General features: G+C 31.5%; 1 protein-coding gene across 1 annotated transcript in view; it reads left to right on the top strand.

Annotated features, from left to right (window-relative positions):
- Positions 1-845: 845 nt before the first annotated feature.
- LOC125066636 (headcase protein) overlaps positions 846-13,990 on the top strand; it is a 44,653-nt gene continuing 31,508 nt past the window's right edge. Inside the window, exon 1 of the mRNA XM_047674832.1 lies at positions 846-1,531. Within this exon, the coding sequence (XP_047530788.1) occupies positions 942-1,531 (590 nt within the window). The 5' untranslated portion in view covers positions 846-941. The remainder of the gene's footprint in view (positions 1,532-13,990) is intronic.

The raw sequence follows: 13,990 nt of genomic DNA, 5'->3' as shown, positions 1-13,990 counted from the left end.
GAGGAATGTATTCGACCAGACAAGGGTCCACCCGCGGCTGTTATGCCTTGTGATGATGATTAATATTTTGAATAATTTATTGATCTTTTACTTTTCCCGGGTGGAAAGGTTTTATTAACGAGGTAAAAACGCTTACTGTGTACAAAGACATGCTAAAACTCTCAACCATTCAGTATGTATTAATATAATTTTGTATTAAGTATAAATTGATAACATTCGCATACATCTTTGATATGTCATTTAAATACATTGTTATTTCATGTGACGTAATTTTATATAGTCCTGAACGGCCATCCCGTTATAGTCGTCAAAAAGAACTTAATTTGTCTTATCGTTCTAAAATGTGCCATAGAAGTTGTTAATGAGGATCGAAACGTGTTTTTATTAAAGACAGCAGACAGACATAATCAATATTATGTATACAAATATTATAGGTATAACAAAAATGATATTGACTTTTTAGTCGTAGTTTCATGAATAACTCATTGTTTGTGTTATAATAGTATTGTTATAGAAAATTAAACAATAATGGCGCTATGTAACGAATTCAGTTTGCACCAATCAGAGGTCCTGGCAATAACACAGGATGCAATGTTACTTGCACATGAACATCAACCGCCACCACCACCTCGCCCGCTGTCGCGCGAAAGTGAAAATTTGCTAGGCACTTTCTCCCCACCCGGCCCGTCGCGCGTCGGCCGCATCGCCCCGCCCCTCGCTGCACCCCCGCGCCCCCTCGCGCGCCGCAAGGTCAGCCCCGCGTGCAGGCGGGTGGCGCGGCGGCGGCGCGGCGACGCGCTGCGCTCTTGAAATTTCGCTTTCGTTCACTCGCGGTTATTAGTCGGCCGCGCGCGCTCCGGCAAGCATGTGTCTCGCGTGACGCGTTTTAGTACTTCGCGGCGGCACGTTCGATTTCGTTGGCGAGTCGGTCGTGATCAGACATGGCTCCGCGACGGCAAGGCGCGACCGGCGAACGTGAAGCCGAAGACATTCACGGGTGCTGCGTTCCCGGTGAATGCCTCCGCCCCCGGGAACCCGTACGCATCGAGGACGCTATCCGCGTGCTATGCAACAACGACACGTGTGCCGTCGGTCGGTACATGCACAGAGAATGCTTTGAGCAATGGGAGGGCGGGGTGCTCGCTTATCTAAAGTCCTGCGGCCGCGCAAGATCGTGGTCTGAAAGGCAAAGACATCAGAATTTATGGACGAAGAAGGGCTATGACTTGGCTTTCAAGGCGTGTGGCTGTCGTTGCGGTCGTGGTCACCTAAAGAAAGACTTAGATTGGACACCACCAGGAGCCGCTGTAAGAGCTGACGATGAAAAGAAGAAGCGGAGGCGAGCGAGATCTGGTCGGACGCCGGCGGCTGTAGATGCCCGCAGCAGGGCTTTCAGTTTATCAAGTTCTGGGTCCTGTTCTCCACCATCTGCACCTTCAGAGCCATCAGCTAGCCCAACACATGCTGCACCTCACTCGATGACCCCGGCGAAGAGGAATTCTAAACCTGAAATAGTTTCCGATAGAATCAGGTAACTAATAATATTTTAATCGTTTTAATATCAAATCTGCTCATAGTTTAGCTATAATACGATCTTTATTTTTATCAAATGTTAAGCTTTAAGTTGGTGTTAAGCAAACATTAAAGTCTTGTCAACATTACAGTGCCTATGAATAATTGAAAAGGCAGGTAAGTGTACACGATAGCATTATTACGAGAGTGTGTTATTAGAAGTCAAAACATGTCTACCGGTCACACTAAGTTGTAACAACAACATATGTATGTATAAAATAATAATCACGACTTTTTTCCTGGGATTAAGAGTGTGGCGCCGTGCGGGTTAAATCGCAAACTATATTAATATAAAACTTCGCCCACGCATATTTTGTATGTCTACTAACTACAAGCTACGCCTACGGTGTTTTGAATGTGGTCGCTTGCTGGTTGTTTATATTTAATCCTCTAAGAGCTCCGTATAATTGGCGCAGAACTGGTTGTGGGCTCGCAGGCTAGTGTCGGTCAAAAACCGGACCCCTTTTACTGTATGGGTACATTGAATTAAGATTCAACGTTAGATATTTATACAACTGAAGTATTTTAGAATCAATAATCAAGTGAGTAGAAAGTATTATTGGTTAATTGCAAAATATACACTACTACTAAACTACTTTCAAAATTTATAGCGAATAATGTTTTAAATTCAAAGTTTATTAAATAAACGAATGATTTAAATTTTAAATCATGTATGTAGATCAAAGTATGTACATGGACTCGTTACACCTGGTTTTCGTTTAATTGTCATTTGCAACATCGGCTTATGAATTTATAAACATACATGTTATTCATTACGGTAATAATATTTTATTACAATCGCGATATCAAGTTGATTTAGTCGGAAATGACGCTCCCTAACTCACCTGTCTTTGTTTACAAAATTGTAACGTTCGTTGGAATTTGCTAAACAGGTATTATTATAATTATTATGAAAATATATTCCAGTAGGTATTTCAATGAATTATCTCTATATATAAAATAAAAGATATAAATCACTTTTAGAAAAAACATATTTTCTTTTAAGCGTTAGAATTTTTAAAACAAAAATCTATTACAATATTGTACAGTTTTATTAATAAAAACAATATTAATATACATAATACCTAAAGTATAATTTTATAACGATAAGCGATAACTCGGCTGTTTTGAGTGAATTATTTCAATTCATAACATTTAGTACAGCTATATTATAACAGTAAAATAAAATAAAATTAATTTATCATTTTTAAACTTAATGTAAAAATAACATTTAAAAAGGTGCATAGTATACAAATCAAAATGTCACATCGCCCAAAAAGGCGCGCGACCTTTTAACGTGTATTTTCAATAACCGCAATTCTATAAATTAACAATTGTAATACAATATATATTGTGTTCAAAACAATGAGTTTTTGCACAACAGTTGGCGTTAGTATTCCACTCGGAAAGCGCATCCGAAATTGTCGGAGCCCTAAAAATGCAATTTCGCCGGTCCCATACATTAACTCCGCTTCGTTGCGCAGCTGGTTTCCGCTTCCCGTAGATACTACATTGTTACTGTCAAAAATGCATTTTCCCGAAATTGCCACAGCTGCCCTCCGTTCAATTTGTTGCGGTTTCTTCGCTAAAACTCATTACAATTCCGATTACCTTATCGAATTGTTTTAAGTTCAAATGTTATCGGTTTTTGCATTGTTATTGTGTAACGTAACTAGACTTATTGTTTTCTATAGTTAAATTATAACTTATTTGTTACACATATATTTTTATTTGTGTAAAACTACTTATTATATACACTTAATAAAAGTAAATAATAATCGCTAGTATCGCTGAGTTTTGCATATTTAACTATTTTTTAATATTGTTATTGTAATAAATATTACATATTTTTATTGATATTCAATTTAAATAAAAAATGTAAAAGAAAATGTCGTTAAATAAGTTTATTTACTGTAGCAATTTATGTAAATGCGTATTGAATTAAAAATAACATGTTATCAATACATTTTATAAATACATGAACAAGTATTATAATTCCATTAATTTATTATAATTATCAAACCGTTTTTATTATATATCAAAACTTACGTGTTTAAATTGCTGATCAAGTATTCGGTTTTTATTTAAAATCTTCCTTAAGTTTTATATTATCCATGCTTTTGTGTCCAAATCATTTAAACCAAAATGCACACTAAATTATCTAAAATAGAGTACTTGTATAGTCAATAAATATATTATATCTATTTAAACGTGACTCAACTTGTAATTTCGCTGTTAAGTTTAATCGTACACCAGACTTTGTTGATCAAATTCCACTTAAAATCGATTTCCGACGTTTTTTTTTAACAAGGAGCTAATTTTAATGCATTATTATGAGATATAATTACGTATTAATAATAAAGTTTTGCCAAATAAGATTTATTTTAATGAAACTTGAAATGGAATTAATAATAATCATTCGTGCTTATCTTATTTTTTCCTTGTATATCGAATCATTTCATTGCAGTAATTAATATTTATTCACGTGTTCAAACAAAACGTGACTTTATTATTAACGATATTGAACATCATTATTCTCATTCTTCCTTTAAATCGTAGGTGTTATAGCTATGTAATAGTGTATAATTATGATCTTCATTGTTCCGTGGGCGAAGACTGCATGACGTCCGATTTACCGATGGCTTGTTTACTCGTTGAGTTGACCTATAAAAACGAGACGAAGCGCAACCTCGGCTAATTGAACTTAAACTCTTCGCAAATCAATCATTCTGAATTTAATTTTTTTAATGATCACAGATTATATTAGAAACAAATCGTAGTAAAACATCAGAGATCAATCCTATCTAGAAATTAAAGTGTTAATGACCACAGTTTATATTTTAACAAACAACGATAAACGGACACATTTATTAAAAAAAAATGTTTGGCAGGTTATATTTCTTAAATAGAATATAAGTTTGTAAAACTGTTCACGTTGTTTTTTTTTTTTAATATAGATAAATTAAACCTCCTTTGGAAATTTTAAAATTGTATTTTATGTCATGAAACTGAGACTGAACGCCTCGAAGGTATAAATAAAATTAATGCGATAGTTTGTATGCGTGTGCACGTTGTAATTCCATTAATTGATTGTAAAATACCTTATAAGACGAAAACGTTCGGTTTTAATTAGTATTTCTATTAATATTTATCAATTCTCTTAATCACGTGGTGTCATACCGTTATTATTTATTGGGGATTGTGTTTTGTGACTTTCTGGAAATAATATGTACATGATAACGAATAGTGTTAGGATTTAATGTTTGACAAAAACGTATGTGATAAACGTAAGGTCATATTACAGTAAACATTTCAGACACTGTTTAAGTGACAAAATCTTATTCTGTAAACATAATCGTTTTACAAATATCATTCAAAAACTCGATAGACAAATGTCGTATTTTGGAAATGTGATGAATGACACGAAAATATATCTCAAAGTTATGCGAAAAGTTGTTCTGTAAAATGAAAATTTGACATTCATATTAAATGACATCGATGTTATTATTATTATTATTTCATAACATAATAAAATCTATTTTGTCTCATGAAAATGAAAAGGATCAAATAATGAATTGGTTTAAATATATTCGGGAACGTTCCAAAAGCAGAGATCCTGAAAGGTATTAATGAAACCGAAACCAGCTTCTGTTTGCCCAATAAAATTTTATTTCCGAACAGGGTCCGAATTTCCATACCATCGTTTATGCCATAAAAGGTATTGTTGCCGCTGACCGCATTGGTGGTTAATTAACTTTACATTGGGAGTTATTGTAATTACCCGATATTTGAGAGACCAAATTTTGAAAAAATCACGGTTGGTTAAAAAATTAATGAATAATTCTGTGAAGTGAGAACGATAGCGTAGTTTATTTGCGTATTTTTTTAAATTAAGAAATATCCTTTTTTTCTCTTTTTATTTAGTGTAGTCATACGTTCAAACAATAATCCACATTAATGTGAAGTTTTATGTCTAGAAAAAACCTTTTAACGTAATGATAATATGATTTAAAAATAAAAATTCAATTTCAACAATTTCTATAATAATATGTATTAGGTATTACCTCAAAACAGTCTCTTTTTCAGTGAAACTGTAGTTACTTTTTACCCCCAATTGAATAACGAATTCATGTACATTAATTTCAATTAAAATAATAAATAAAAAAACAAATCGTCATATTGTTATTTATTAATCATTCCGACAAAATATTATGATACCAAATATGATATACCTAAAATACCGCTTGGCTCTTATGAAGTTAAAAGCAATTTGTATTCCATTCATGAATCATTGTGTGCCCACTGCCCGTTGGTCGTATTATTATCGATCTAATATGAATTTATAAAACCGGTTAGACGTCTAAAATATACTGTGTACACTTATATATCATCTAATGACTACAGCAGGATGTTTATAACGTTAAATAACATACTTCAATAATATCAACATCGTATTGTACGAAACATAAGTACTTTATTATTAAAAGTCACAGTCGTAACTGTTATTTATAATCTGTAACGTTTTTTCTAACTCGTTAATAACAAAACTATGTTTTACCTAGAACGCGTTGCTAGCAAAAAATTATCACAAAGCTACGACGCAATTGCAAATAGACATCGAACGGAAGCAAACGCTTTTAATTTATGGGGGCTAAGATTGTTTTTAAAAGTTAATGTTTCAAATTTTTATTTCGTTGAGGTTAAACAGGTTTTTTTTTTTTTTAAATTAACGTCCAAATAAAATAATATATTTTAAATGTCTTTGAATTTGAAACTTTTTGGACTTGTTTATAATCTGCTTTCAGTGATATGGTTTCTTATACAGGAATATATATACATATATTCATTTTTGATTTGCGAAATGATTGCGTTACGAAATAAGTCGGATCACGTTTGCCGTGACCTTGAGACGAACAAACAACGCAAACCAAGCCAAACACTCAGAAGGCAAAAGCATGGCGCTGTTGGCTGAATGTGTTTTGTTTATCGATAAAAAAAAGAAATGTTTTGTGTATTATTAAATTATGAACTTTTATTTTTTATCTATAAAATAAAATATAATCAACTACTTTTAACGATTATTTTTGTCTTATCGTTGGGGCAGATTTAATTTATTACTCAGATAAAAACTAAACACATTTGTCATATATAGTTCATACTCATATTACATTTTGTTTAGAAGAATATCTGCGAAAGCGTATATCTAAATTATAGATAAATAACCACTCTTATGTTTCAAATGATAGGAAAAACATTTTAGAACTATGTCACTGCCGTAACCATTTTACAATTTACAGCTGTTTTTAGAGATTTTACAAGATTATATATTTTAGAATAACCGAATGAAAAAAGTATATAGACGTATTGATATATATTATATTTGTTAACTACTGATCTTTTAATCTGATACTAATATTATTATAAAATTTGAACATCTAAACATTAAAAAAATATATCATTGGATAAAAATATCAATTCGAAAGGAAGTTACAAAAAAAAAAATGTTATGAAAAAATTATAAAACAATTATATTCGGCTGAAGTATTCAAAGTTACTGAAAGCCCTTATTAATATTTCCTCGCAGTTCTATATTTTTCATTATACATATGAAAATAAAATCGGTATATATAGTACATTTCGGCGAAATTGTGTCTCATCAATCATATGTAAAGAACAAAGGGTATGTGTTTTATCATGTATTTATTTGGCATGAATGAAACCAGCCAGTGTTTAATTTTAATTTGCTGTAGATTGAAATTGTTAAAGTGCACATGATAAACATTCATCGTGTGAAAATATACAAATTGATTAGACCTTTGAGGGCCATTCTTTAAGAGATCGTCTGAGGCGCGATCGCTATGACTCAGACGTCAGTGGGGCGTAAATACTTAGAGTGTCCTGCAATGTAAATATCGGCAAATGATTTGACTTATTAAACGCAAGGAATTAACATATACCGAATAACTTCAAATTTTTAAATAATAATATCGATGGTCTTTGAATAAAATGATTTATCTCTCTTCTTCACTGTCCATTGTTTCTCATTAAAGCTGAGACGTATATAGAATAAATGTAAATAGTATTAAATTACTCGTCGTTAAGCAGTACAACTTGAGTCTTAAATTCTTGCCAGACGAGGCGGCGATTTCCGTTCCCATGTCGACAGTGGTAGAGGGCGGCAAGGCTCGTTAACGTCGTTTTTAGGGCGTGATCGACGCAACGGCGCATGCTTGCATAAATTGCAACCGAACACAATATTCTCCCGATTCCTGTCTACTTGCATCTCTTTCATGGAAACGTGCGTTTGTTCTACCGCGTCACGTAACATTGTGGTCGACCTTGTACCGAGTTTTGGACGATAATAACATAGGCAATAAGGATATGCGCCCTCGGCTGTATCGAGACAATGCCACGTTACATTTGCGAGCTTAAAAAGTGCTATGTCTCGTAATTTAACTTGCAAATTTTTATGATTATGCATAGCCCGGCAAAGAAGTATTTACGTACGCTTTTGTATGCATTGTGTTGTATCCGTGTGGGCACGCACCGATGTGCCACAGTATAATGCGAGTACAACAAAATCATCTCTCCCTTCGTTCAGGTTCACTCAACAATAAAGAATTCATTTTTTATTAATGTAATCATTGTTGTATTCCTACATAATCCTTTTTCTAAGACCGTTGACGTTGTTATGATATTACTTAATTTTTTTTTACGTACGTTTGGAAAGAAAAATTAAATGCTTTTTGTCAGCCATTTGCGGTCAGTTGCAGTGAGTTTATTCAGGCGATGTAACGATAATTCGGAACAGTCCATGCATAATTCAGCTATTAATTCTCGAAATGACTCTAAGTTCTGCTAGCTAGACGTAGTTGACCAACCTTATACGACGCTATATGTCAGGATTCAATACAACTTTCAAGACTGCTAAAACGACTTTGTAACGAGTTCGAAGCAATTTAAAAGCAGTCTATACATTCTATTCTATCGGCTAAAACTTGTTCAATAATATTAAATAAATCTAGTTTATATTGGAAATTCTTATAATTGTCTCATTATATCGATATATTAATTATTTTTAATTTATTTTCTCTTTTCGTATGTTTATCGAGCTAATATTATGGTTGGAGCGGAGAAAGTTCGGTTAGGTTCAGGGACGAGGTGTTGCTATTTACGTCGCGCGGCAGGCGATCGTCGATGCAATTAAATTTGTAAGCAAAGCTTTATGCTTAAGCTAAATATAAGACTATCTCGCGACGTTGCCGTGCCGTACTCTATCAAACGGAACTTACGTGAAACATTTCAGTTATAAACGCATTGCTCTTATGCTTCATTCTTTGACGGACATGCAATAGTAATTCAGAGGCGCTTATTACATATTGCTATATGAATTCATGTATATAATATTGTTATACTTGGTTCTATTCATTACGCTGTGAATACACCATAGTATATCCAAAATATCATTTACAGTGTACTTTATAAAAAGGCTATTTTAACTTCAAATTGATTACATTTTGTCAGTTGTTGAGCGCAGGGAATAATCGAATGTTGAAATCTTATCCTACATAAAGTTCAGTAGTTCATTGAGCTCTAACACTTATTGTACTTATCTAAAGGTTAAATCTGCGACTTTAATAAAGGAAAACCATTGTTAACTTAAAGCAAGATCATTGCAAACAATTGTTGCTGTTGAATATTTGCTTAATCCTCTCGAGACTCATACATTGAATAAATATTTAAAGGAATACTTGTTTCATGTCTTATAACAAATTCTAGTAGTAAAGGAACATTGTTTAAATATCCCACTCCTGGGTTATGTGTTTTCCTCTGGTGGAGAAGGCTTTGAGCTTATGTTTTGCTGCCAAGGATAAACATATGGTATACTTTCATCGGACATGCGTAGGTTTCCCGATTGGTTTTTCATCGCTAAGCATGAGATTAATTTCAATTAATAAAAAAAATATAAACACAAATTGAGCATATTTAAATTAATTGGTGTTTGATCGGGTTTGAACCCGCTAAACTAAGATCCACGTATTCTAATCACTGAGTCATCTCTTCAGTTTTAAGTCAGTGTACCTACAATAAAGTATAAATAAATCAATCATAAATGTATTCGTTTCTTATTCAACGGAAATCGCATTATAAAACAAAATGTATTAGATATATATCACATTATGTACTATATTATGCAGCTAAATTAAATATGCGACTTAGCAGACTATTCCTACTGATCTCTTTAAAATTGACGTTTATTACGACGTTTATATACGTAAGACGCTATGTAGCGAAATCTCAATTACAAATGCATATACCACATGGCTCTGGTGCCTGTAAATCTTGAAATATATCTGCAGCAATAGGCTGGGAGTGACGTTTAGATTAGATAGTTGATTTACGGTTGCGTTGACTTGTCAGTTTGATATCAAGTAAATTGTGCACTCGTGTCGAAAACAATATGTATTAATACAAAAGTTTGTTGAATGAAATGAATTTTAAACACATATATCAGTAAGACATATTTTTATGGAGTGGAAAATTACAAGATAATAATTTAGTTCCAACGCAGATTGTTACGAGTGTAAAACTACACATAAATTTTACCTATATGTATAAACATTGTAGTTTTGAGTTAGGTACTTGAGTTGTTATCACGGTTGAAGACTTATGTAACGTGTTATTTATAAACTATTTACGGTTCCAGTTTTCATTACATTGTCAGCCATAATTACTGCACTTCACAAGAACTAACCATCCTCAATACGTATGCTATTCCAAGGTCTAGTATTTTCAACGCGTTTGTTCAACGATCGGGGTCACGTTGTCATTTGCTTCCTGCGATAAACAACGTTTTGTCGTTAAAATGTTGCCTTTATTACTTTTTTTTTAAATATACTATAGAATATATATGATTCTATTTTATGAACTATAACAGATAAAAAATATATGTTTGAATGTCTTTTGTCAAAGAATTAATTTTGTTAAATGTTTCTATAGATCTACCATATGGTTTTTGTGTATAAATGATAAATAAATAAACAAATATTATTGTTAACTTTATTTATATATGATTTAATTTACATTGATTAAAAAAATGCAGGCAACGTGTAGAAAATTTCAATTATTATATTTGTATTCAAATATTCTAATGCTATACATAAATAAAAAAACAAAGAAAAACTGCTCAATTAAATCAATTATTTCGCGATCGAACTTGTAAATAAATAGAAATTGTTATCTTTATCATTTATTTGCCATTTTATTAGTCACACGCAAATAAAACAGTGTTTGTTGTAACTCACAATATACGCAGTGATTGTTCGAACTAATAATAGATCCTTTATTGTCAGCGAAGACACAAGTATAAAGGATAATTAAATAAATTATTGCAATTTGCAACTGTTCAATATATAACTTTGCAATGACGTTGCAAAGTTATATGTTGATATGTTATGTAAACCTTTCTTTGCTTTATTTACGAATTCAAATCTGGTAGGGACTTTTGTGCAAGTCCGTCTGGGTGGTTTTTATTCACTCAATACATAAGCAACAATACTTAATGTTCTTGTGCTCTATTTTAAAGGATCACAGGCATAAGGACGTAACAATTTACTTTCCAATGTTGGCGTATTGGCAATGTAAAGGATCGTTAATATTACCTAACCTACAGTACTAATGTTTCTGGGCAGTGGTGAAATCTTATTGTTATTTGCCAATCCGCCTATTAAATATAATAATTATGAAATGTTTCCAAAATATTAGATTCTATGTCTATTGTAGAATTTAACTAAGTCAACGTATTTATTATTAGTTATGTAAATACAACAAGTCCGTTGTCCTCTAATGAGTGATTATATGAATTGAATATAAAGTGTACATTCAAGCTTTGCGGTTTTATATATTTACTATTTTATTCATTAATCTTAAGTATAAAACGTATGTTTAATTATAATGAAATGAAGACTGAAAGTATAGACTTTAATTACTATAACATATAAATAAGGGTTTGACTGCCTCGTTGGTCTAGTGGTCAGCTTATTGGGCTGCAGATCTTTTCCTTTTTTCCTGCACCTGGACTCTAGGACCTTTAGCGAATTATGGGAGTACCTGATTGCACCTGTTAACACATAATTGTGCTCCGTGTTGGCGGTGGCTGCTTTAAGGGTGCCGTCCTTTTATATATCAGATTAAATTAAAAAAAATATATATAAATAATATACTCTAGTTTAAAATTGATTTATTTATCTTGAAGAATTAAATTTCATTTTTTAAATAGAAACTGTTAACACTTACAATAAACAAAAGATAATAATGTATAATCAACTTAATAACCTAATCGTTACATGAATTGTATGCAAGATAATTATAAGATCAGAATACACCGTTCTCAACTGTAAATCTAGATAATTTTTTAAATAAGACTATTGTATATTCTCTGTACTTTTTAATTTTTTTTTTTTTTTTAATGAAAAACATATTTAGGAAGTACACTGACAGCTTAACAAATAACATTTTTTGTTAATGATTTAAATATTATAAATTATTTTATCATAATTATGACTTGCTACATATTCTACGAATTGAATAAAAATTAGATGTATTTATTTTTGTAAAATCATATGATATTAATTTAAATCAACGTCAATTACCTAGAAACTGAAATGTTTTCCTTTTAAAATTTGCAAAATTGAAATTTTCAAGAACATTTTAAATTTAATTATCATTTATTTTTGTGTAATAAAACTCCATATTCATAACGTATTCATACACTTAATGATCTTCAAATATATCTTTAATTTTTTTAAATTAAAATCTTTAGGTAATTTATGCTCATACATTTAATATACTACTGGTTATATTTATTATACCAGTGTTAGTTGTTTTTAATAATGTCACTCACATTTTTCCTTATTGTTGTTATTTATTTTCGTTTTGTAAAATTATGTTCCGCAATGTATACAGAATAACGCTGACATTTTAACTATAAAAAAATAGATACTTTTAGTCAATTGACTGATTTATTATACAAATTATAAATTTGTATTATGATAATAAATCTTGTAGCGTAATATACTTGACCATTAACGATTTGTTTTTTATCTAACGAGCGTATTTATAATGTATTGGCAGTATATTATTAAATACAAACATATTTATAAAGTATAAAATTCAACTGTGAATTATTGATATCATAGTTTTTTTTAATTATATTTGTCGTTAAAAAGAGTAAGCCAAATCTCATTCTTTAAATAGGTATTTAATTAAAGTATGAATAGAATTAAACTATATCTCTCGAAATTTATAGTGATATCATCTTTAAAAGTTTTCCATTTATTCCAAAGAAATGTTATAATGGAATAATTTATTACAACACAAAACGTCATTCATTAGTTTGTATTTAGATAAAACGTTTTATCCAAAAATAAGTTTCAAGTGGTTCGTTTCGATACGGACGATTGAGTTGTTTTGCTTTTTACATACAATGAGATAGCCGGGATCGAACGCCACGCCCCCGCGCAATTCAGCTAATTGCCTAATTATTTTTATTACCCGTTTGTTTGAGAACGATCGTCTCGAGTCTCGACCTATTTTCAAATTTAATTTAACAAAAAATACGTAGTATTTATTTTTATATATATTTTCATTCAAATACTAATCTGTTTGATGGATGGGTATTTATTAAATTAATATTCGACGTGTATCCCAAAATTTCTCACAATAAATATCCAAAGTAGACTACCGTCGCCTATCATGTTTCAAAGAAATATTTGGACTCGAATCTTTAATGAGGGGATATTGCCTTGAAATAATCCGATAGACGATTCGGTTTCTTTGTTCTTGATACGGTACACTATGGAATTCTAATGAGGGCCATATTTATGTTATTAGACCTTGAAAAGGAGGTGTATATTGGGTAATTTAATTGAATGGGTTTTTTAACCGTAATATAGAACGTTATAAAGTTAGAAACAATATAATAATAATTATAGCATTCGTCCTGCAAACGTGTTACAATTAAAATTCTAAACATCCTTTCGATAGCGGCTATTTGATACATATGGTGCGCCAACTCACTGTACATTAAAATATATTATAACAGTATAATTTTATAATTATATTGAATGCCAAAAACTGTTAAAAAGAGACTTCTATATGTTACCTTTTCGACCAGCAAAATATAATGACTAACAATAAGTTAAGTATATTTTTAAACTATTAATAACGTACCACAAAACGTAGGCGAAACACCGCTCAAATTACCATAATGGTAAAATTCGTGAGCAAAACAACCGTGCTGAGTGTTAGGTAATCGAATTTAGTGGGGCCCATTGTACTGCCGAGGCCAAGGTCTTTGTTGTTTACAAAGTACGCCGTTCTATGTTGCATTATAAACATTAAACGCACATTTGTACCG

The sequence above is a fragment of the Vanessa atalanta genome, chromosome 9 (assembly GCF_905147765.1).
Source record: "Vanessa atalanta chromosome 9, ilVanAtal1.2, whole genome shotgun sequence".
Lineage (NCBI taxonomy): Eukaryota > Metazoa > Arthropoda > Insecta > Lepidoptera > Nymphalidae > Vanessa > Vanessa atalanta.
This window is presented reverse-complemented; position numbering and strand designations above follow the sequence as displayed.